The following is a 26,443-nucleotide window of genomic DNA, read 5'->3' as shown; positions in this document are numbered from 1 at the left end:
GTTAAGTGTTTTGTATAAGAATAATAATTTAAGAAAAATTTTCTGTATAAGAATAAGATAACTTTAACATTTACTTTAATATAAGATATAACTTTATTTTAAATAAAATATTATAAAATTTTTGCGATCGTTTAATAAATCTGGGAAATTTAATAAAATTTGTTTGGAAAACACAGATTTTTCCAAATGTTCTTGTCATCATGAATTAGAATCGCTTTGTGTATAATTCAATGAACCTTAATTATTTTATGAGATAAGGAATTAAAATGAAATCAAATTTTGAAATCATGTTTATAACTTTTTATTCAATTTTGAAGTTTTTTCAGGAAATGTTGTAGTTACTTCAGGAAACTTAGTGAAAAGTATTTCTTTCCTTTTTAGCTTTTAAATTCTTTGTCGAACATGTACTCGCCAAGTCCGGTGCCAACGCGCTTCAGGTTGCTGATATAATCTCCAAGTTTCTTGATGGCTTCCACTTGCTCAGTCAAGTACTCACTTTCCAAAAAGTCGCACATCTAAAAATCGAAATTAATTATATTTTCTATATTTATTTTCACATTTCATAAGCAATTTCACATAATTTCCTTTTAAATCGAAAAAAAAAATGGTAAAATTGTATTCTAAAACCTTACATCAAGCTAAATCGCTTTCATGTAAATCATTGTGTTTTGAGTTATATTTTAAATATTTCTTTTGTAAGTTTCGCGATGTTAATTTTTGATCATCAAAGCAAATAAAAGAAGTTTAATATTAGATTTATCTAATTTTGTTCCGGTATATATGATATGTATTTATGTATATATGAATTCATATATACATAAAGAAATATATATCGTACATTATTTGTATATTTTCCCCTATGTTTATTCTTTGATATGCATGGTGTATTCTATAATCGACTTCTATATTCATTTTTAGAATTTTTGTCCAAAAATATGTGCATTAGCAAATTAATATTTAAACGATTAAAAAAAAGCGAATTTAATTCTAATAAATCGTTTTAGAGGAAAGCGGGACTGAAAAATATAAAAACCTGTTTGATTGCCGGCATAAGCAAAGTCGAAAGGCGATTAGTACGAGTAGAATGAAAGCGTGGAAGCAAAATCTATTCTAGTCTTAAAGGCAGCATCACGAAGAAGCTATTTATGTGGCTCCAGCCTATAAGAAAACAATTGCTGCTAATCTGATGGGTCACCAACCATACCAGCACTCGATCCCGCGCCTTATGGAGGCATTTATTAGTAAATGATCTGGGTTGATACGGGCCTGACCAGATGCATTATTTATTAAAAGTACAGACTGTTTAAAATATCAATATTGATGGCAGGCAAAATGTTATTGGTAGAAAATTAAACATTTAATTAAGTTAAAGAAAAAGTGGATCACCATGACTTATATTATAAATATACAAACGGGAATTTTATAGAAACTGCATTATATTAATCATTTTAAAATACTAGAAATTTTGAGTAAATATTCCATCAGAGAAGGACAGACAAAAGAATAGAATAAAAAGCGAGAGATAATAGAATATCGAGATAATAAAAAGCGAGAGAAAGAATAGAATAAAAAGCGAGAGACATCTAAATGTTTATTTTACACATGGAAATTTTCGCTATAGATTTTTAATTGTTCCACACTAAATAGGACAACTGTCATATCTATTTATTTTCACCATGGAACTCACTTATGCTTGTTGTCAAAAAATGTAATCTTCGATTTACTATGAAAATCCCAATAAAAAATGTAATCTTCAATTTACTATGAAAAACCCAGTAAAAAATTCGGGTATTTTAATATTTATACTTTTAACAAATAATATTTTACCAAATTTATAACTTGTAAGATATTCTTATGCTTAAATTATCGAATATTGTTTAATAAAAAAAAAGTATTGGAAATTTTAAGTTTTTACCTGAGCATCATCATGTGATCCTGCAAGTTTATGCAAATCGAGTAGTGCCTGGTTAACTGTTTTTTCAAGATCCAAAGCATCCTGCATTGCTTCTAAAGGAGTAGCCCACTTACTTTTTGGTGGAGTCTGATAAAAATTAGAAAGTCTTTCATTAAATTGTTTTCGGTCTTAAAAAATATAACATAAATGCACAAAACCATTTCTTAAATGCACAAAGTAAATCTACGAACAAGATTGTATTTTCACATAAACATCGACACAAAATAACTCATTATATTCCAACTTGCACTTTCCCTATTTGCTAACTAAATAAATAATAATGTTTTCCAAATATTATATCTGTGCTTGTTATGTTAAAATCAACAGCATTCTTAAAAGTTTTGCAGGATTTTGGACCATAATTTCATTCAAATTTGTTGCAACTTTAATAAGAATAGTGATAATTTGAATCATATTGAAGTACTTGTCTTTGATTACATGATGTTATGATTCAACTTGGGCGAAAATATGGTTCAATTTAGCACCTTATTATGGTTGTAGCATTTATGTTCTCTAGCCATGTTATGGTTCAACTTAAAGATTTTTCTGAAAGTGCGTATGATGAGAGAATGCCAAGTACACAATTAATATTATAATTTTTAGGGAGCATAAAACGCCCGCACAAAAAGCTTAATTTTAAATTTGATATAACACAAAAAGAACTTTTAAAGTTACTAATAAACCCTTGAATAACTCTGGAGAACAATTTTTTTTCTGTTGTTTAACAAATCTTGGTACTTGATATCAAATTGGCTATCGGTTTATCTAACCAATCTCCAGTTTTTTTAATGAAATTTTTTCATTAATCTTTTTTTGAAACGTACAAGTTTATACGAGTTATGTAACAGGGGATCGCGTCAAAGTTGCCACAAACTTCTACGGGAGTTCAGGCCCATCATCAAGATTTAAACTTGCATAGAAACCCATGCCCCAAACTTTTCCCTCTTAAGGATTGTTTCTTCATGTGCTTCTAAATGTTTTGGCAGTAAGGTTGGTAGGCAATTTACTTTGCTACGGCACATGTCATTTAACGAACTCTGTAAACAGTTTCGAAATTTTATGAGAGTAAATAAACTTGTTTCCTAAGCAGAGCGCAGCATACTGAACGATTATATCTTCTCCCTCTTTTTCGTTTTTTAAAATCGTCGGTCATTACTGAGGGCACCCAGTAGTTGCTTGTGTACACATATCTGTTAACGAACTTTGTAAATAATTTCGAAGTTCAATAGGAATAAATTTCTTGTTTCCAAAGTAGAACGCAGAACTGTAAGATTATACCCTTTTCTGGTTTTTTAAATTGCTTTTTAAAATCGTTGGTCATTATGTGGGACATCCGGTAGTATAGACAAAAGTCATTTACCTTAATATCTTTCAGAGCTATGCTGCCACCTCTTTGATTTTGAAACTTCATGAGTTTGAATGCATGTTCACGTTCTTCGTCGCTGCATTCCTTGAAGTATTTGGAGATGTTCTCTAGAGCAACATCATCTCGATCAAAGTGAAAGGCCTGAAAAGAAAAAGGATTTTTTTTAAAAACAAATATCAAAAGCCATATTTAATGTAACCAAGGATTTTTTTTATTAAATTGCCCATTGTGTCATGTTATTCACTACAATTATTAAATACCAATTCACTAGTACATTAGACATGTTAACTCGATTCTTTCTTAGGGTACCTTTTGTTAGAAGACGATTGTCATTGTCAAAAGCACGTTCCCCATATTGTTCATCTTCGGATGTGTTCTGACCACGCCTGTATTGACAGAAACGCCCATCGACTAGAACACGCCTACTTCGATGGATGGACCACGTTGAACGGTTTACTTGCTATTTGGGACTACGACATGGTCCTCCTCGCGCTGTTGCTTCTCAGTCTCGATCACACACAACGAAGCCTGTTCATACTCGACTGATAATAGCAACACAGAAGTGACTACGCACATAACCGTGATCTTAATACAGCTCTCCCGGCTTCCCACGAAAACAGCTATGAATCAACTAAATGTTATGGTATCTAACCATTGAGTTCTGTCACAGATAAATTCTGGTATGGGCTTTCTGTAATAATAGTTTGAATACTATTTAAATTTAATTATGATACAATCATTTAACGAATGTTTTTTTTTGTAAGATAGATATAAAGATATCTTCTTTGAAATTCACTTGTAATATCGCCTCAGATAGTGGTACTCCTTTTTTTCTATTTGTTTTAATAGACCATTTATACAACGCAGCACATAAGCCGAAATCTTTAGCCGATTTCATTGACCTCAATTACAAGTTCCCGATTCTATTATTTCTGCGATATTATCTGTTTCTTGAATTGATAACACGCTTCCTTCTTTGCAGAAATAAAAGCTGATCTAAAAAATGATGATTAAGCGCTAGTAATAATAGAAAGACGGATGAGGCAGTTTAAGATTTTATTGAAACATAGTAACCGACTAACAAAGCGCTTGTGACTTTAACTCGCTAGCATATATGGCAGTACTTTTACTTTCGTTACTTGTACCACCGGTACAAGTAAAAAGTACGTACTTTTACTTGTACTTCGTTACTTTTTAAATTTAGTACTTTTACTTGTACTTTCGTTACTTTTTCAGGGAAAAAGTACAAGTATTTGTAACGGAAATATCGAATGAAATCGTTACTTTTTTCTAAAACTCGGTAAACTTTCTAAAAAAAAATAAAATAAAAAAAAAGTAAAAAAATTACATTAAAAAAAATGCTTATGTTTTTTTAATTTATAAAATTAATGTGCAATATATATGCATTCACAGCTAATTTCCTGTTTAAATATCCTCTGTTTCAACTTATACTGCACATTCAGTTATTTTTTACTAGCTCAAAGATCACAAAGTTATCTGAAACCCCGTGTTTGCTTTGTTTATGACTGTGCTTTTTAAAACGCGTTTCTGAAGAGTAAAACAATTTTAAATCAATGGTAATTTAAATAAATAAAAATAAGAAACTAAAAATTAAAATCAATAGATAAAATTTCTTTTTCGTGCAAATCCATAAAAAGTTTGAAAAAATTATATTTGATTTTAAAATTATATTATACGATTATATTATAAAATTATATAATAATATTCTTCCGAATTTAAAAATAAATTAATATCCATAACTTTCAAAATTAAAAATAATTAAATAAATAACAACAATTTTGCAAAAACATTAAAGAACATAAGAATATTATTCAATAAAATTTTATAGGTTACTTTGAATTTTCGATTTCCTAGAAATGTACTTTTAAATCGTTACTTTTTTTGTTTAGTACTTGTACTTTTACTTGTACTTTTTACTCATTACTTTTTAAAATAAGAACTTTTTACTTTTTACTCGTTACTTTTTTTAAAAATACTTGTACTTTTACTCGTTACTTTTTAAAAGTAACGTTGCCATATATGCTCGCTAGTAATAATCAATTGCTTTTAATCACTAAGTTTGTTTTTCATTCCTTTTAAACAGAATCTCATTGAAATTAGAAGAAAAAAATGTGCAAGTGAAAAAGTGAAAATCTACTTTGGTTAACTGAGGTTGTCGGATGAAAGAGGTTCTGATATTCGAGGCTCGACTATGTCTTTTATAAAAACATATGAAGAAAAGCAGAGTATTATCTCTTAAGAAATAGCATTGAGCTCACAATGTAAACAAGGATAAACTTATATGAGTCATTAGCATCATTATTGTTTGAATGAAAAGTTGAATGTATAGAAATTAATATGTGATGTTTTGTGCTTGGAGGATTTTGTAAACACTTTGCTGTACGTTGAACTTATGCGTGACTCAAAGTAGGTTGAGAGATTTAAGTGAAACCTTGACCCGTTATATTTATATATTTACTCTTTATATATATAAAAAAACATATTTCTAAATTTGTTTTCCACTATAACTGTTTAACTTGGTGACTTTTTTTCCAGCTTGAATAAAATCGAGAATAATAGGTTGATTGACAGAGTCCTAAGAAATTGGTCAGTTTTTTTTTAAATATATCTGCTTCAAAATAAAAAAATCTGAAAATTAATATATAAGGCTTGTTGTTGTTTTATTTGATTGAGGATTGAAACGTAAAACTTTTTAAATAATTTTAATTGGTGTTGAATGAAGTTTAAATGATGAAAAAATAATTATAAATCAAGCAAATTATATATACAGTCTGTAAGCTCTGCGATGCTGTATTTTAAATATGCCAGGGAAAATTCATTTGAGATAAGTTTTAAAACATAGTCGACTTATTTGAGTCCACTATAGTATACGATATTTTATGAATATTTAATGTTGAACAGTCGACCCAATTTTTGGGCTCACGACTACTAATGTTCTACTCCGTAGCCCCTTGTAATTTTGAACCCAATCTGGAAAACAAAAGAACTCCTGGATCAAGTTCAGCGAGAGGACTTTTGGACTTTTCGTGGAGGATTTTTGATAACCGTGGAGGACTTTTTAATAAAGCTAACCCGCATTTGTGCTACATGGTGAGGAAAACCACGAAATCCCCCCACGGTTAACCCGATGACTTGTTAACTTAACATATATGTTTTGTTATAGCGGCAGATAACCAAATTGTGATGTTCTACTTTGTGCTTATTATTTATTTTTGCCATGTGAAAATCTCAGATCAACATATAGTTTATCGTTTTCAACGGTAACAGCGCCTGTGTCTGTAACTTACGTTATTTTCACCTGATTTTTGCAGGAAAATAACTTCTGCAAATAAAGTTATTTCTTTTCATGTAAAATTCTCAGATTCAAATATATGTTATTGTGTGTCGGTAACAGAGTCAGAGCAATAAAACTATCTCTGTGTAAAACAATTTTTGTTGCAGTTTTACTGCGCTAACTCTGTTTCCGACACACTGCAGATAACTAATAAACTTATAGCGGCAGATAGCTAATGTTCTGTTTACTACAAGTGAAAATAAATGTAGTCTGTGTTATTTGGATTTGGCAGTAACTGTTATAGCATAAGTTATTTTTTTTTATTGAAAGTAAAGTGAAAATAACTTCTGTCACTAGTTAAACACATTGCCTGTATTCTGTTAAGTTTCTACTTGAAGTGAAAATAACTTCAAAAACAGAAATCATGAAGAAATTTTCATTAAGAAATTTCTTATACAGGTTAGAATAATTTCTATTTTAGGAGCTATTTTAACTTCAATAAAAAAAAAACATTTATTGAAGTTACAACGTTTCAATAGAAGTTTTTTTTCACTTAATTGAGAACTTCTATCGAAGTCTATTGCATATAATATATAACTTCTATTGCAGTCTTTATTTTCTCCTTAAAAGAAAACAAATCTGGTTGGCGCAATATGATAACAAGACTTAGATATTTTTTTCAAGAAAAAATACATGTCACTGTCACATTCTCTGTAGAGAATAGTGAAAAGTTACAAAACATTGCCATTAACTAATTCTCAATATTTAATAACTTAGACGCACTTACCATAGCAGCATAGACGTAACTTGCGTAAAGCTCCATGTTAATCTGTTTGTTGACACCATCTTCAGATTCAGTGTGATAGTTTTGACGAATTTGGCTTTTGGAACTCATTTTCGAAGTTAATTTATATTATTGTTTCAGATTAATTGAATAAAAAAAATTGAGCTAACAATCGATGTTCGATCAAACACTGTTGACGCGACCACCAAAAAAAAAGTTTTTAGAATGTGTCGATTGTGTGGCTTTTATATATTCTCAAAACCACCTTATCTCGGTATTTCATATTGTAACGAGGTGTTTTCAAACCTTAAAAGATTAAAATTAAAAAAAAAATAATATTGGCTGTATCATTTATCGGAGATATCGAAGAACAAAGGGTTAGAGATAATATTAATTGCCTATTTTGAGTGTTATAACTATTTCGAAATCAATTGTTTACGTATTAAAACCATGTAGGCAAATTTTCAATTACTTTATCAGTTGACATGTGTCTCTTACTATTCTTAGAACATGATTTTTATTGCTTAACATTCATAGGCATTTAGTTACACATCTTAGGGTAAAAAATTTTATTGTATTTAAAGCTCCTGAAACCATGCGTCTGAATAATATACAAAAAGCGATTTTTAATTCGAAATAGGTGTGGCAAAGGGAAGTAAACTCATAAATGCGAAACAGTTTCTATAAGAGATTACGTATCACGTAATTATTACGTAAAAAATGATTAATTTATCTGTTTTAACCCATTTTATTATATTTTTATCGTGCATATCTTTTTATTTTAGTCATGAAACTAAATGGTAAGTCACTCAAATAATAAGATATTTATGTGGCATAAAACTATCCAAAAGGTTAAAACAAACATCTTACCTTTTTTATAATTTTTCATTGTAATTTTACTGATCAATAAGGGTAAAATCAATTATGATGATTTTACTAAGGAAATATCTTCGTAAAGTCACATAATTTGAAAAACAAATGTTAAATTATAATTTCTTACGTTATAAAATGTTTTTTTTTCTTTTAAGGCGTGCACTTGGAACTATTGTCCATTGGCCTCAGAAAGTGCCAGAACTGCTACCCTTCAGCGTCGCCCACGTCACACAACCACAAACCCGTTTATTGTTGTTGTTGTTGTTGTTAATTTGCGTCGCACTAGAGCTGCACAATGGGCTATTGGCGACGGTCTGGGAAACATCCCGGAGGATGATCCGAAGACATGCCATCACAATTTTGATCCTCTGCGGAGGGGATGGCACCCCCGCTTCGGTAGCCCGACGACCTGCGCGCGAAGTCGAGCACTTTACGGTAGCACAGTTTAACGAGGACCAATACCGCACACCCTCGGTCCCTAGGCAGACTGATCCAAGTGGTCACCCACCCGCACACTGACCGTAGCCAGTGATGCTTGACTTCGGTGATCTGCTGGGAACCGTGTCTTAACAAACCCGTTTATAGGGCTGGTCACACTCACACATTCCCACACAAAGGACATAGAACACACAGAGAGAGAGAAAGAAACATCCATGCCCAGAGTGGGATTCGAACCCGCAGCCACAGGCTCCGCAGTCAGGCACGCTAACCGCTCGGTCACCTGGCCGGCACGTTATAAAATGTTGTCCAATCTATTATATTGGAAGCTCGCTTGGAAATGAAATTTTAAACATATGAGTTCTTTAAAATTTGGTTTCGCAAGAAGTATTGGATCGATTTCATTCAAATTTTCTAGTTTGGCATGAAAAATTACATTCTTTAAAAACTAAACTAACTAACTCAGTGGCGCGACAGCCCATTAAGAGGGCCAAGGCCGACTGTGCCCATCTCAGTTTTCTTGACCTTGGGCTCTGGGGTGCAGGAGCATATGTTCCGGTCAGGTGGTCAGCCGAACGCGGAACCCCCAGTGTTAGTTCCCAAGCATGCTTGGTACTCATTTTATCGACCCACTGAAGGGATGAAAGGCTGAGTCGGCCTTGCCCGGCCCAAGGATCGAACCATGGACCTGTGGCACGACAGCGCGAAGCGCTACCGCTCAGCCACCGGGCGTCACTTCTTTAAAACGATGCAAAAATTTGAAAAGCTCACTGTCCTATATTATTAAATAAAATATATTCTAAGAAAATAGTTTTTTGCCTTCTCTTTAAATAAACGAATTTTATATTGCTGTAAAGAAGTTTTTTTGTTCCCTTAAAAAGTTCTTGAGATAGGGATCTGCATACAGGTTGGTTGTTGTTGTTCATTTACGTCGCACTAGAGCTGCACAATGGCTATTGGCGACGGTCTGGGAAACATCCTGAGGATGATCCGAAGACGTGCCATCACAATTTTGATCCTCTGCAGAGGGGAGCATACAGGTTGGAGTTCTCTGTGCAAAGAACTGTTTATAAGCTTTTAACAGATTGCACAATTTAGAGACGGATGGTACAAGCATGCATCCGGGGTAAAGGAGGCATTCCAACCCGTTATCTCCATGTTTCAGAGCGTTTGGAGGAATGGCAGGAAAACTCGGTCAGATTAACCCCTACCAATTCAGCGAAGGACATCACAAAGTCAAGGACATCATCCAGGGCAATAACGGGATTCGAACCCGTAACCTCCACGCTTTTAAATTTTATTTATTAGCTTATTTAGATTTATTTATTTATTGGAATTACGTACATTTGCAGGCTTATGCGATCAATTTAGGCTTATAAACTTTTGTCAAATAGAAGGAGGGATAACACAATTCAAGGAAAGACTGCACGAAGAAAAATCCAGAGTAATTCGAACCATCTACCTCCACGCTTAGCACAGCATTTGGTGGTCGATACCGCTCGGCTAGGGGGTCCCAAGTTTAGCTATGTTGAGGCAGTCGTTATATTGACACGGTTCCTATCAGATCGCCGAAGTCAAGCATCACTGGCTGCCGTCAGTGTGCGGGTGGGTGACCATTTGGATCAGTCTGCATAGGGACCGAGGGTGTGCGGTATTGATCCTCGTTAAACTGTGCTACCGTAAAGTGCTCGACTTCGCGTGCAGGTCGTTGGGCTACTGAAGCGGGGGTGCCATCCCCTCTGCAGAGGATCAAAATTGTGATGGCATGTCTTCGGATCATCCTCAGGAATGTTTCCCAGACCATCGCCAATAGCCCATAGTGCAGCTCTAGTGCGACGTAAATGAACTACAACAACAACAACAACAGCAGTCGTTATATTGATGTGAGCAGCTGGAGACACGCCGAAGTTATCTGAAAACAAATGGCAACCTTTCAGTTGTTTTCGCGTGTGCATCGAGTTCAATTTCGTAGCTTTAATCTATTTTGCTTCCTGCATTTAACAGAATAGAGTTTGTAAATGATTTCAAATATAAAAATGATTAATAAGATTTCAATTGCTTTATTATTGTTTTTGGGATATACCGAAGCTGCTAATAGTGCATCATTTAGTAGTTTGATACATTCCCATGGGAATATTATTAATAGCACATTAAAATGGCCTATCATACAGGAGATGTTCCAAAAAGCGCTTGATAGCACACTTTCTATGTCCACGTTAATGGAAATAAACCGAATGTTAGAAGAACTGCATCTGTCGTCGGACTGCACAGAATCTTTAGTTAAAGTTATGTTTGGTTTAAGAAAAACAAAAAGATGGGCAATACATAGTAAGTAATTTTTACCATATTTTAATAAATTCCCTTTCCTGTTTGTTTGTACGGAATGAACCTAGAAATCGACTAGCTGCAGTGCTCATATTTCAAATTAAGTTTTGATAGTTACATGCAGGATTTATCACAAAGCGAAATTTTGTCATATTTTCCACATAAACAAACTGTTATATATCACATTTAACTAAACACAGAGTTATTAGAAATTTTTTCAGACTATTTCAAAGTTCAATTTATCATTCGACAGATTTCGCTCAAATTTTTTGAAATAAATACTTCGAAATTTAATTTTTTGACTATTATTAAATAAAATTATAAATATTTAGTAACAGTTACATTTTGCATTGAATTAAGATTGTATAAAAGAATTCGATAGTTATGTGCGTAAATTTTTCGATTCGCTTAAAAATCTCGAGATATGCTGAAATAAGCAAAAAGTAAAATCAACAAACTTTGTAGAGAAAAGTAAAACCAAACTTTGAATCGCTCTCTTCTGGCGAAATTATTGGGACCATATTTCCCAGAATGTGATTATCTGCCATATTTTGGGTGTCAAATCTGAAACCGTCGAAAAGGTGTGTTTTTTTCAGCGAAACTACGTTTTAGTGCCTGATTTTGTAGTTTGAAATATCGTTTTCAATAATTAGCTAGCATATTTAAAGTCTCCCCTTCGAACCTAGGATTTAATACTAGAATGTAAAGAGCTGATCTTTAGTTATTCAGGATGGTCCGTTATCTGTTTCGATCACTTTCAGACACAAAACTAAAATAAAATAAAAATAGAATAACGAAAATAAAAGATGAAATAAGACATATAAAAAAAAACAGGTTTTTTAAGTGAACCATGTAGAAGATATTTCGATTTTGTCACGCCTGAAACGAAATATATAAAAAGGGACTTAGTGATGAGCAAGTACAATTCTGCTCAAAATTCCATTTTTTTTTAAAAAATCACGTGATGGCTCAGGGGATAGCGTTCGCCTTCCAATGAGTGTACCGTGTTCGAATCCCAGCGATGGTTGGTCGATATAAATCCGCATCCGACATGCACCAACCGCAATGCTGACGTGAAATATCCTCAGTGGTAAACGGATCATGGGTTAGAGTCCCTTGCTACCCGTGGGAAGTTTTCGTTTTCTTCCTCTCCATGTAACGCAAATGCGGGTTAGTTCCATCAAAAGGTCCTTCACGAAGGTGAATTACTCCCAATACTTGATCCAAGAGTTCCTTTGTCTTCTGGATTGGGTTCAAGGCTTCGGAGTTGAATGTAAAAGTTGTAAACCCGAAAATTGAGTCTGCTGTTCAACCACGGTAATAAAGAAACACGATTATCTTTCAATATCAATCATGTTTTTTTTTATTACGTTTAATCACGATTTTCTTTCTTTCCTTTTTTTTAATATAACATAATTGAAATATGCTTTATTTTTTTTTAAGTATAACAAATTTAAAAGTTTTCTTAAAAATAATATTTAAAAAAAAAACGTGATCGAGGTAGAAATGTGATTGAAAGAGAAGGGATCTTCAGCTGTTTTTGCCTTCCAATAGATTTCTCCCATCACATAAATTTCCTTATATTTTTTGTTTTAAGCAAGACAAAATCGAAATAACTTCTTTATAGTCCACTTGAAAAACTGTTTTTTTTTTCTATTTATTTTTTTTTACTCTGTTTTTATTTTAGTTTAGTGTCTGGAACTGACCGAAATTTTGATAAGCGATAAAGATTGCTTGAAGAGGTCAAGAAATAGAAACTTTGATTATTATTTAACTTTCTTAATCTATTTTAACACTTTATATCTCAACATCTCTGATTTTAATAAAAATTACTCATACATTAGAATACATCATTCTAAGCATGTAAAAAATAATAAAAAAATTTTACAACATAAAATAAGAAAAATTATCGGAATAAAATTGATTGTTGCATTTCTGCAACATTATGCAAAATGACAAACAAATGCTTGTTGCATTCCTGCAACATTGTGAAAAATGGCACTAAGATTGAAAGATTCAAAAATTTTAATTCATATCAAAATTTTTAAAACAGTTGTTACTTTTGTTGTAACAAAGTCCTACACCGCATTTCTCATAAATAGTGTTGTGTAAATCCTTTGCATTTTGGGTATTTGCATCTGATTCTTTTGTTAGCCCAATTAAGCCAGTGCCCAATTTCATCTTGGAGCACTAGTTTTGGCCGATAATCGCCGAAATCGTCCTTTAAAATTTGTTGGGGCAAAGACATAGGCTTTTTGTGTATGTTGCTGATATGCAACAAGGTGATATAAAGGGTTAAGGAAGTGCAATATTGTTTTTTTTTTTTTTTTTTTAAAATTCCGAGTATATTATGTTTTATGTACTGTACGCAAAATAAAAAACGGATAACTATTAATCAGATCCTAAATCTTGACAAATGGTGACTTGTTCAAATGGGTGACTTCAAATATGCTAATTATTGAAAACGATATTTTAAGTTACGAAATCAGACATGAAAACGGACTGTCTATGAAAAAACATACTTTTTTTTCGGACGGATTTGGCTTTTTGATACTCAAAATATAAGGGATAACCACATTCTGGGAAATATGGTTCTAATAGTTTGGCCAGGAGAGCGGTGCAAAGTTTGGACCCCTAAATGGTAATAACAGCATATCTAGAGAACTTTTTAAGCGAATCTAAAAATTTGCGTGTGCAAATATCACATTCGTTTATTCAAAGTTAATTCAATGCAATATATAACTTTTAATAAAAAAAATCTATTTTATACAGTCGAAAATATTTTATTGTATTTACTTTATAAATTTGTGTGAAATCGGTCGAATAGTTCATGACAAGTTTTACTTAGAAATAGTCGAATTTTTAAAATTTTATTTATTAGTAACTATTTGACCGATTTATCTGATAGTGTTAGCTTTTCCATTTAAAATTGGATTCTTTAAAATGATGTAAAAAATTGCATACTTTGCAATTCACACTTTTCGACAATTAATTAAATAAAATAATAAATATTTACGAAAATTAAGTTCTGTATAAAATTATCTTCAGATAAACGCAAAATAGTAAAATTTAACATTAGGGCAGAAATACGCAAAAAGTAAAGAATAGAAATACGCAAAAAGTAAAATTTAACATTAGGGCAGCATAACTTTGGACCTCTTTTCTTATAAACTATTACTGCCGTATTTCCTAGAATGCGGCTTTGGGGGTCAGAAATCCGAATCCGTCGGAACAAAGGTACGTTTATTCAGAGAAAGTAAGATTTTTCTGATTTCGTAGCTTAAAATATCGTCTGTACTAATTAATTAGCATATTTGAGGTTTTCCCCTCAACCCATAAAGATTGAGTCCTAGAACGCAATGATCCCATCATTAGATTAAAAGTTATTCTGGGAGGTCCATTTTTTTTATTTTGCGTACAGTACAATATAGTGTAATTCAAATAACAAAATCAAGTAATAAAACAAATAACAATCAAATAATAAAACCAATAAATCATGTTAGTTTGGTGAAAATTTGTATTGGTTCGATATCAAAAGGTTGCAAATTTTACTGAATGTCTTTATTGATAGCCAGTTTTTGTGCAATTTATTAAATGTACGGAATAAAGAAAGCTGTGTAATTATTCATAGTGTCTGCTGGTTTAAATTTCTTTCACATGTTATTATAGTTATTATTTTATAAATTCCAAGTTCAAATTGTAGCTGTAAAAATCTGTTATTGAAGCCCTGTAGCCACGAAAAAAAAATTACAATGATAATTTATTGTAGCAAATAGTTTTCTAAATAAAGCTTTCACAAATATTATTCTCTATTAAATGATTGAGGAGCATTAAATAAGCTAAACAGCAAAAAATGAGCATGCTCTGTATTTTTTTCTGAAATCAATTGGGAACGGTCAACAACCTATAAATAAAATTTATAGTCTTTTCATAATTTTGAAAAATGATACTTTGTTCGTAATTTAAATTCTAAAAAACCCCGTTAAGATTAAAAAATCTATCATAAATAAATGCACAAAACTGTCTTCTATAGTATAACACGAACAACATTAACGAAAAAAACTTTTATTAATGCGTCTATTTTTTTTTCAGATCTAGCGCTCGTTTTCAAGCATTTGTATCAAAGATACTCACTAACACCATAAGTTGAAACCTGCACTAACACATAATAAGTTAAGATTTTCAAATGATTACAAAGAGTCGCCCGCCGTGGCTCACGGGATAGTTTTCGCATCTTGATGCAACACCACTGGTTCGAATCCCAGTGAATGACTGGTCGATACGTATTTCGCACCCAGATCGCACCGACCACAGTGCTTACATAAACATATTCTCAATGGTAGGCGGATCATGGGTTAGTCTTTTTGATATCAGGCTAATCGTGGTTGGTTTTCATCGTTTTCCTCTCTTTGTAACGCAAATGCGGGTAAGTTCAAAACCTCCTAGTAAAAAGGAAGGCTTCTGCACGAATTAATTTAGTAGTCCGGTGTAACAAACATAAACTGCGTAGTGGAGAGAAAATACGAATGATGTCACTACGTATGGACTACTAATGGGACTTTTCTTTTCTAAGAGGTGTTTCAAAAAGTCCTCCACGAAGGCAACTTTCTCTCAATGCTTGATCCAGGATGTATAATGTGTTAGAGTCCCCTTTAGTCAGCTAACTGTGGGAGGTTCTCGTAGTTCTTCTCTCCCTGTAACGCAAATTCGGGTTCGTATCATCAAAACGTTCTTCACAAAGGCAAATTTCTCTTAAGTCTTGATCCAAAAGTTCCCTAGTCTTCTGGATTATCATCGAAATTACAAGGCTACGGAGTTAAGCATTGGTAATCAAATTTCGTCGGATTATTCAAGCACGGTTATAAAATAAAATAGTTACAAAAAATAGATTAAACTTGAACTTTGAAGATACCATGCGCTCTCATCATTTTTCGTACAGCACTTGATTTTGAATTAGATTTTGAAAATGTTTATTTGTCTTGACTTGGACTATTGATCACAGAAACATATTTTTAATTTTTGATAGAAAACCGTTATCTAAGTAACCATTATTCGTAAGTTTAGGATGAAAATTGTTATACATAATTTTAAAATTTATTTTTCATTTATTTTCGTGTTTTATTTACAATTATTTGTTGTGCGATTATATTTTTTTATTTGAATAAAACATGTTTATTCATGATTGTGATCACAATAAAAATTGCAATTCATTCTTATGATAAGTAATAAGATATGAATTTAATAGACTTGATAACAAGTGTTGGAAAACTATTTTTATGCGATTGAGATTTTTGTTAAAGTTCCTCTAAGGAATTTATGAGGTTATAAATGTTATTCTTGATAGATCATTCTTGATAGCATGGAAAAGATAACATTATTTATTCAGTCTTTAAAGTTATAAAATTTTCTTTTTAGGGCTTTCAAAGGAATTATTAACAAATATAGGTTCCACATTCCCGAGGTGTTGCGTTTTGTGTGTTTTCTAAAGTTTATCTTTTGTTTTTGCCGCAGATATTGCTTTTATAAAAATTTATTTTGCTAACACTGTCCTGTTCAGGATTTTAAGTTCTTCTGTTACTTGCAACTGACGTACCTAGTAAACTAAATACAGTTTAAATATAAAAATTGTATAAACTAGATAATGAATTAACGAAAATAGATAATGAATAAAAACTAAAAAATTATTAATATTTTCAGCATTGCCTACTTTTTTTTAACTCTAAGTAACTGATATGGCAGCACTTTATGCTTTGAGTTCGGCACCGCATAGCCTCATTTGACTTATGTGCTTTATGTAAAATCTATTTTATATTTTTTTAAACCAAATTTTCTTTGATAACATATTTTTATAAATAAACAAATCTTAGGCGTGAATGTAAAAAACTCGATCTTACTTTTTATTTTGTAAAAAATAAATAAGAAAAGCATCATGATTTATTGAGGGAGTGCTTCTGTAAAAATTTTTAAAAGTAGATTTTTTTTCTTTACACATGTTAGAACATTTTTACATGTTAAAATGTTCACAGCTCTACTGAATTTTTTTTTTTTTTAGATTGGCGAAATTATGGATGAAATAAAATTTCGTAAATTGTTAATGGAATTTTTTCAGAAATATTTTTAATGTTAGTAAATACTTAATTTTTCTATAATTTTCAACCAATATGTTCGCAAATAGAACAGCATTGACATTTCAAATGTAATTTCTTGTTGTTTAGCACATACTTTTTTTATTATTGAATTTGTTTTCAATAATTTAAATGATTATTTAAGACTTTAAAAGTAAGATTAAATTATTCCGTTTATGTAAGTTTACCTGACTATACCTTTGTCTGATTTTACATTCTCTTTTTTCGATTCAATAATGTTTTGATTTAATGCCAAAGAAAATTTAGATTTTATTACGCCGTAGTTTATATTGGTTTATTAAAATTTCTAGAAATAATGCGTATAATATAAATTGCTCTAAATTTGAGTCAAATGATTCAATTCAGCATTTCCAAAAATCTATAATCTTACTTCGCAAGGAAGTGTTGAATGTTTTTTTTTTTTTTTTCTTTTTGTTATAGCATACGTAGTTACAATATGGCGCCAACTATCCTTGTCTAATGATATAGTAAATATTTTAATGAATTGCATTTTTTAGAAACATGCTTTTTTGATGGATTTTGATTTTTATAAGAAAGGTACTGAGCTACCATTGGAAAACATTGGGGTTCGATCCTCTGTAGCGGCTTGAAGTAGCACCTCCTAGAAGAGAGTAGGCCTTACCACTAGTTACCATAAACGAGAAATCCAGTCCTTCAATGCTCCAAACGAAGGGACATCTTTCGTATTTTTTCCCCACTGCGCAGTTTAGTAGCCTGAACTTTTTGAATTTTTTTCATTTTCCCCACTTTACAGTTCTTATCTGGTACGACATACTACTAACTTGATCCGTGCAGAGTACCTCTCTCTTCTACGGAAGTGTTTGTTGCCCACCTAGATCCAGATACATGGACGCCATCTTGTCTTGGAAGTAATTCGGACTATGCGTAATGCTAATCACAAACCACGCGGTAGGTTACAAAATTGCAAAACCTTAACCTTCATGATCCTCTTGGCTTACTGCGGGCTTTCATGTTCGAATCCCTCTTCGGGCATGGGTCTAATTTATCTCTGTTCTATTTGTCATTCTTTTTGTCATACTATACATTCTATTATGGAGGTGGCATTGACCTAGCCAAATGGTGTCCACGATAGTGATTAGAAATGTTAGATACATAACAAACCACAACTTTTTTTTATTTATTCATTTATTTATTACTTTTTAAAAAAAGATGAAATATTTTTTTTACTATTGACAGAATTCGTTCACTCGAAGTGACAATAGTTATTTCGTCACTCTGACGAAATGTTCGCTCGGAGCATGTACCAAGAAACGGTTTAATCAGAAACGACATTTGAGTATCCATTTATTACAGTGAGGTAACGTCATTAAAATTCACGATAAAAGCAAACTCCAATCTTAATTCTGCTGAAAAAATATGAAATTGTAAATTGAAAGATTATAATAAGGGTCTATATAATCATACAAAGCATAAAATTTTGAGGGAAACTATTAAAAAAATTTCATAAGCTTAAAATCATTTCCGACATCTGGTTTTGTCCTACCTGTGAGGTTGGAAAAGAAACCTGCTTTATTTCGTAAGCTAAGGTAAAAAGTATGAAAGAAATCGGTTTAATAGTTTCCTATAAATGTAAATTCACACGAAAACTATGATCCTCATATATAGAATTATTTTAATTGCATATATTTTGTGCTCTGATAAATGTTTATCATAAATATGCAAACGTAAGCGACATGAGCAACTCCTACGATTTTCATGAAAGTTTTATTTCAAAATTGATTTGATTTTGAAACCCAATGCAACTAGTAGTCTGTAACTTGGCAATACTTATGTTTATTTCTCAATCGAGAGTGATAAAGTGTCATAAAAAGATATCATAACTCCCCAAACCGATTTTTTTCCTATTGTTTTTGTTGATTAAATTGATAAAACAAAGAAATTTGAAATTTTCAATGCGTAAAGTCATTTTAGGTGATTCAAAATTTCTATTGAGAGTTATTTCATAGCATAGCATATCTTATCTTTCAAGTAGAGGTATTGTTCAATCAAAAATTTTTTTTAACAAAATAGGTAATGTTATTTGTATAAACAAAGCAAATGTTTTTATAAACTAAACAAATTCTTAGGCCTATTGTTATTGAAATAAAAATACTACTGTATGCTATTTTAATTCGCAATTTTTAATTTTAGTTTAATTTGTATACATATTATGACTTTTTTTAAGGTTATAGTATACCTGAAAGTAACGACTCGTCGCATGGAGAGTCAAAAGAAATAAAAAATGGCGACTTAAATTAAATAATCAGTTAATCACTTTTTCCCATCGATTTTTTTTAAATGTACCATGTATCCATTCAAATTTTTGATCCTTCAGAATCCATCTATTTGTTAAAAAAAAATTCACGTGGAAAGACGTTCGTTAACAATTCGTGTATTTCAAAGTTGTTCTATATATATATATATATATATATGTTACTGTGTCAAGAGAATCAAAGTACCGAATTCAAGAGAATGTCGACCGGTGAATGTCAACAATCACATAGTTGCTTTGGTGAATGTCCGAAATATATGTTATATCCGATTTGATATTAATTCATTTGTTGATACTATTATATTTATTCCATATTTTAATATCTACTGAGGATAGATTAGGAGAAACATCAGTCCTCGCAGTACCGGTTAACTGCGTACTGTGCAGTGCAATGACCTTGAACTGATGTAGGGCATACCGGTCAGTGGCACTAAAATTGATCTAGTATTCAGAGTATTCGCTTTTTTTATTTTACGCAGTGTAATTTCAACTTCGTAAAAACGAAGATATTCAATTGCTCAGAATTGAACCTTTCGAACTTATGATTCTTAGCACAAAAACTTAGAACTTTATTTCTTTGAACTCTGATACACCTTTAATTGTATTTTTTTTTTAGCAAAATTTTGATTACTTTAAAGGTAAGGCTTGACTAGAAAGCATAAATCGATTATTTTTAGTCTTTTTTTAACCCCCAGATTTTCGGGATATCTCGAATAGGAAAATTATATTTAAATTTTTTCGGTAGAAAATTTCTGATCCTTTTATCTATTTCAAACAAAAACTTAAAAAAATGGAAATCCTCTTTTCTAATAATTGACTAAATAATTATATCGAACCGCGATGGAGCAGTGCATAGAGCGATCACTTCCTAATGATATGAACCAGGTTCGTTCCCAGCGTTGGCAGGTCAGATCGAATTCTGCACCCGGCTCGCATCGACCATCAGTGGTAGACGGATAATGGTTTAGTTCCCTTGTCGTTGGGCTAACCATGAAAGGTTTTCGTGATTTTCTTCTCCATGTAACTCAAATGTGGATTAGTTCCATTAAAAAGTCCTCCATGAAGGCTAGTTTGTCGCAATACTTGATTCAGGAGTTCCTTTGTCTTCTGGATCTGGTTCAAAATTACAAGCCTACAGTGTAGAACATTGATAGTTGTAAACTTAAAATTGAGTCAGCTGTTCAATGTCGGTCATAAAATAAAATAGTTATATAGTTTTTATAGAATTTTAAAAGGAAAAAATATCCACACTTTGCATACAGTACTCACCGAGTAGACTTCTGATACACCAGAGGGTATGCAGAAATAATTTTTCTGAAACACATGCATAAATATGAAAAAAAAAGTTAAATGAAAACAAGATAAAAATATAACTTTCACCACTTTTTCAAGGAAAAGTTAAAAGTTGATAGGTAGTAGTTTTTTATTAATTATTATGTTGGATAAACGTTGATAAACAATGTTGCAAGCTTTAATTTCTTTTTTATGTAGCCTTTCCTTCACGCTTTTAAGAATAACTTCGAATGAACCAATTATGATCAATTTTAGAGCTGCTCACATTTTTGCAAAGGAACGATGGTTTAACCTTGGCCTGAAACAGAGCTTTCCCCTAAGAGAGTTCATTCTACTCACCTTAAATAACTACAACTTCTAGAAACAACTAAACTTTCTTTTTATACGAATTACTGGTTATATTTTTTATGCGAAGATAAAATTCTTTCTTCATATTACATTTTTGTATTTTTATTTTTCATGTGAGAAAACAAAGTAATTAGATTTTTTTTTCAGACAGCCTTGTTTCATTTTTATCATTACTATTTTTTGAAATTCACGTAAGACAGTTGGAACCCGACTCAACGATATATCGATATAATCGATACAACTGTATCGATGTAACTATATATCGATTTTCGGGATTTAAAATTATTCTATAAGGCAATAATTCTTTTTTAAACGAATAATACACTTCGATTGACGAACAATAAACTTCAATAAATTAAACATTCTAAAAATTATTCTTGGCACTTTTAATAGATTTAATTTTTTATAATTTTTGTACTTTTTTAAAACTTTTTTTTGGATATTTTTACTTCTTTAAATAAATTTATGATGATGCAAGGGAAAAATTCTGCTATTCATTTATTCATATTCCACCTATCCTCTAATTCTCAATTTTAAAATGAGTCTTATATTTTCTTGTAAAACTCCAAGTGTACTTCAGTCACTAGACACAGGATCGTTCGTTTTCTTAAAATTAATGACAGATAGTTGTTATAAATAAAATCATAGCGTTATTGGTCGAAAATGTAGAGAAAAGATACTAAGCCTACTTTTTGGATGCTCGCCGTTTGAGGCAATCAAATTAAATCACATCCAAAAATCAAATAAAAAAATGCATTCAAATAGTTATTTTTTTCCTGCCCACATGTGGAATGAGACAGTGCCTTATTACTAAATAGAACTAAAGATTTTCTATTACTAAATAGAACGTGTACTGTAAACTATAAATACGAGATGCAATTTTCCAATCCAGCTATCTTTAACGACCCATTTTCTTTTATGGCATTTTCTAATAAAAATAAACTTGATTCGTGGATCTTTTTTGTTCAGGAGACAAATTTTTAATAGAAATAAAAACTTGCATTATAATTGGGACAACTAAAAGGAAAGTGTGCAAAAGAAAGAGAGAGTCGTTAAAAGCCGCTGGATCGTAAATTAGCATACGAGATTAGCCTAAATGATGCACCAGGTTACAAAGGATTGTTTACTTACAAGTAGTATACGTCATATAGAGACAGAGTGGCTCAAGGGATAGGGCGCGTGCCTCTAAATGAGGTGCCCCGGATTCGAATTCCAGCGATGGCAAGAATTCGAATTCCGCACCCGGCTGGCATCGACCACAGTGCTGACCTAAAAATATCCTCAGTGGTAGACGGATCATAGGTTAGAATCCCCTTACCATCAGACTAACCGTGGAAGAGTTTCGTGGTTTTCTTCTCCACACAACGCGAATGCGGGTTAGTTACATCCCAAAGTCTTCCACAAAGGCGAATTTCTCCCTATACGTGATAAAGGAGTTCCCTTGTCTTCTGGATTGGGTTCAAAATAACAAGACCACAGAGTTCAATTTTTTCTAAATTGGATTTGCTATTTAAAGATGGTTATAAAATAAATTTAAAAAGTGTACGATATACAAAGTTAAGTGGTCCTTGGTACATAGACATATCAAGTTTATCGTACAATTTTCAAATGTTCAACGTGTATATCAATGGTCAACCAGTGCGTATCCCAATGGTATAAAAGTTTTGTCCATGCATTTACTAAATAGCGCGTTACTATCTATAACCATCAAAGCAGCGCCGATGCGTTTCTGATGTGTTGTTCTCGTAGGGGGGGGGGGGTACATTACTTATGATTTACAAAGTGAAATAGTAAAAGACATTTTTGAACTTATTAAAATATTTCTCGTCTCGCTTAATAAGCATTTTCTGGAAGAAAATTACAGAATTTTCTAGCAACATTAACTCAATTAATAGGGGAAAAAATGCTGTTACCACTTTTATGCTAAGTCTAGAAAAATACATGGCCCCTCCAAACAAACATTCGCGTATATTTTTTTGTTAAAATTTTAAAACTACAATGAAAACAAAACTACAAGACAAATCTCTCTACGTAAAATTGTGACAATTGACCATATCAAATATAATTGTAAATATGAATATAATTTATATCAAAGTGACTTATTTCTCTTTGTAAAGAAGAGAAAAACTTTAAAAAATATATTTTCGTTAAAGAAAATTTAGCTCACAGCTAATTTTTGTAGCAATTTCTGAAAAGAATTTTAAATATTCCTTAACTTTCACCGGCCTTCACCTCATAGGTTGTTTGTTGCTCTGATAATTGAGATGAACAACTTCTGTTGGTATGATTGCTGTTTAGATATTTATTGACCTTTCATTCATTGACCATTCCTTCAAGGTGAAGGGAACTTGGTTCAGTTGATTTCTGTAATTTTCAGACCTTCAAAAATATTGTATAACTTAGTATTATATCTAGAGACAACTTTAAAAATGCAATACCAATAAAAGTGCCCTGATCAAAGCGAATAGTCTTATTTTTAGAAAGTGCAGGATGGCGTTATATTGGATGTTGATTTTGGTCTTGGGTTCAGCTTCTGTTTCTTTCTCGAGCAATTTTGTAAAAGATGAGGGAGTACATTCTTGGAAGAATTTCTTGGGCGAAGCCAAATCTAGTACCTCTGCAACTTTAAAACTTGTCCTGCCTCATCTTCTACGTAGTCTTAGCTCATCTAACGTGACTTCTAAATGTGAAAAAAGTATGATGATTTACATAGTGCATCTGTCAAAATGGAAGCCATGGGCTATTCGAAGTAAGTGGGTCAACTTGAAACTCTATTGATTGAATTAGGGTATTGAGACAACTTTTTACCAAAAAATATTCGTCGAAATTTTTGTTTATATTTAAAATTATACTTCGGAAAACACAATGTTTGAAGCACCGATTAGGAACTTATAAACTCATAATTTAATAGTAATTTTTAAAATCTAACTAATTTTTATAAAAAAAAACTAAATAATTATTTTAAAATAATTAACAAAAGAAAAAACCTTGTCCAGTCTTTGAAGACCACATTTTTATATTGCGTAGAAATTCTTTCTTACATAAAAAATTAACGCTTACTAATTAATACTTAAATTTCTATTTCAGGGGGCAACAAAAAACTGAGATGATAAAAAGTGATCAGGTATAAGCATGAGCGCTTATACGTTTAAGTTTCGAAAATACGTTTATGATTATATTTTAGAAAAATTAAAAGTGAGCTATAATTTGGACAGAAATAAGAGGTTAAAAGCGTTCTGTATTTTTGTTTTAATTACAGGACAGTTCGTTTTTCTTAGAAGTTGAGGCCAAAAATTCATAGTTTAAACCCGTTGACGATTTTAACGGTGATGCAACGAAAAAGTTTTATCGGTTCTGTTATTCTGAAACAAGGCTAAACTAGATCGCAACTTTGGGTCTTTTAAGAACGCTAACGCTAGAATTTTTAAACTTAAACCTTTGAATCAGTTGTAGTTTGCAAATTATCTAAAGATGATTTGGTTTCAAAGGAACGAATTAAACTCATTCGTTTTAACGAATTTATTATCATTGTTTTTTTTATTTTTTCTGATAGCAGATTTTATTTTATTTCTTTATCTGATTTTTATTCAGACTGATAGCGATCTGTGTTTCACGTTCATTTAAAAAATGTAGAAAACATATTTGTTTTTGAATTCAATGATATGAATTAGTATAAAATAAAGATAAAAGTAAAAACAAAGTTTACTTCTTTAAATATTTTTTTTAAATTCAACTAGTAAAGCTATAACTGTAGCTCAAGATGATATTTTATCAAAATTATTAATGTTTTGTAATAGTATTTCGAAAAAAAAATTATTTTAAAAAGAACTAAACACACTAAGAGTTAACACTTTAAATCAAATGACTAAAAGTTTCGATTTAAATTGTAATTTCAACGCCTTCATTAAAAAAAAATTCTTCCTAGCCCTTTTTTAATATAATTTTCAGTATTCTTTTTTAAATTTAAAACAGCAGTGATTTTTAAGAAACTATACATTTTCATGAATATGTTCTAAAGACTTATCTTAATATACAGCAGAGTCATGCATTATTTACCTTTGTAAACACTGTTTTAATATATATCTATATAAAACAAATTTTAGTCTAGTTTGAAAACTTTGCAAATATTTTTTTAGTGTTAATAAATGCTTCACATGGGAATGGTAAACTCTACCATTGTTTAAATTTAAACAATAATAATAAACCATTTTCTAGTTTTAAATATATATATCTAGTTTTAAATGTATATATCTAGTTTTAAGCTTATAAGCTGTATATTATGGCGTGTGTTACTCAGACTCGAATGTAATAAAATAATTTTTGTAATACAATATGGAGTTATAGTCGGGAACACCAAAGTTAGTGGTTAACCATTAAATTAATTGAATGGTACAATTTCTTTCTTTCAATATAACACAAATGTACTCAGCCATAAAAATTGTTTATAAAGAATCTTAAAGATTAGGTGCAGGGTAAAAAAATTTCTTAAAGTGCTTAAACTAAAAAGAGAAACAAAAAAGAAACATCTAAAGAACATCTCGTGGTTCAAACAGTTCAGATTAACGCCACAATGTCGGTCAAAGTTACGCTCGTTACAGTATTAAAAAAAGATTTCGAATGAAAATATAATGAGTCATTGAGTATATTTTCAATAGTTAAAGGTATGATTATAGTAGTGTTTCGCAATAAAAATATTTAAAAAGTACAATGCAGTATTTGTAATTTTGATTGGAGACATTGAATTTTTTTTGACTCGCAAAGTGGTGCGGTAATCCCCAAAATGGTTGAGAACCTATATTTTTAACTATGAGGTAGTTTCGCGGAGTACTGAAATCTTAATTACCTATTTTTTAACCACTTGCGTTTAATCACCGTTTTTTAATGTGAGGGAAAGGCTGTCTTAATTTAACCTTTTTTTCCGAGCTGATTTATTTTGGGAGATAAGGTTCGATTTCATCACTATATAAATTCGTAATGAAGGTAAAAGCTAATCAATTATTCAGACATTCGTCTGGTAAACGTGATATTTACAAATATGTTCTATATAAGTAATGCGAGAAAGTAGTAGTGGATTGCCAACTTGAATGGTCAAGGGCCACTCCCTCTATTAACTTATTAACGCACGATTTTTTCCACCTTTTAAGGGGGTACAACTTAGTAGAATCCTGAAGGAAAAGAAAAAGATTTAGTAATTAGTTTTGCAATTGTGATAAGCTTAGCACATTTTTTATAGCACGTATTTTAATCTTAATTTTATGTCACAATTAAAAATTTAAAAAAGTAGCGCTTTTACAATATTTATAACTCATTTCTTAAATTAGTCATAGCTTGCTGTTCTCATCAGTTGTA

The 26,443-nt window shown here is 31.3% G+C and overlaps 2 protein-coding genes across 2 annotated transcripts in view; one reads left to right on the top strand and one right to left on the bottom strand.

Annotated features, from left to right (window-relative positions):
• Positions 1–285: 285 nt before the first annotated feature.
• LOC107439722 (soma ferritin) lies at positions 286–7,609 on the bottom strand. The gene is made up of 4 exons (XM_016052401.4): positions 7,403–7,609; positions 3,315–3,461; positions 1,916–2,041; positions 286–515 (listed from the first exon to the last, which is right to left on the bottom strand). Exons 1-4 carry the CDS (start codon positions 7,508–7,510, stop codon positions 378–380), a joined length of 519 nt encoding a protein of 172 aa, XP_015907887.1. The 5' UTR covers positions 7,511–7,609; the 3' UTR covers positions 286–377.
• A 2,990-nt stretch (positions 7,610–10,599) lies between these two features.
• Positions 10,600–26,443, top strand: part of LOC107455632 (nose resistant to fluoxetine protein 6) — a 41,973-nt gene continuing 26,129 nt past the window's right edge. Inside the window, exon 1 of the mRNA XM_043048458.3 lies at positions 10,600–11,038. Within this exon, the coding sequence (XP_042904392.2) occupies positions 10,729–11,038 (310 nt within the window). The 5' untranslated portion in view covers positions 10,600–10,728. The remainder of the gene's footprint in view (positions 11,039–26,443) is intronic.

This window comes from Parasteatoda tepidariorum, chromosome 1 (assembly GCF_982258835.1).
Source record: "Parasteatoda tepidariorum strain Cologne lab strain chromosome 1, Ptep-v5.0, whole genome shotgun sequence".
Taxonomy (NCBI): Eukaryota; Metazoa; Arthropoda; class Arachnida; order Araneae; family Theridiidae; genus Parasteatoda; species Parasteatoda tepidariorum.
This window is presented reverse-complemented; position numbering and strand designations above follow the sequence as displayed.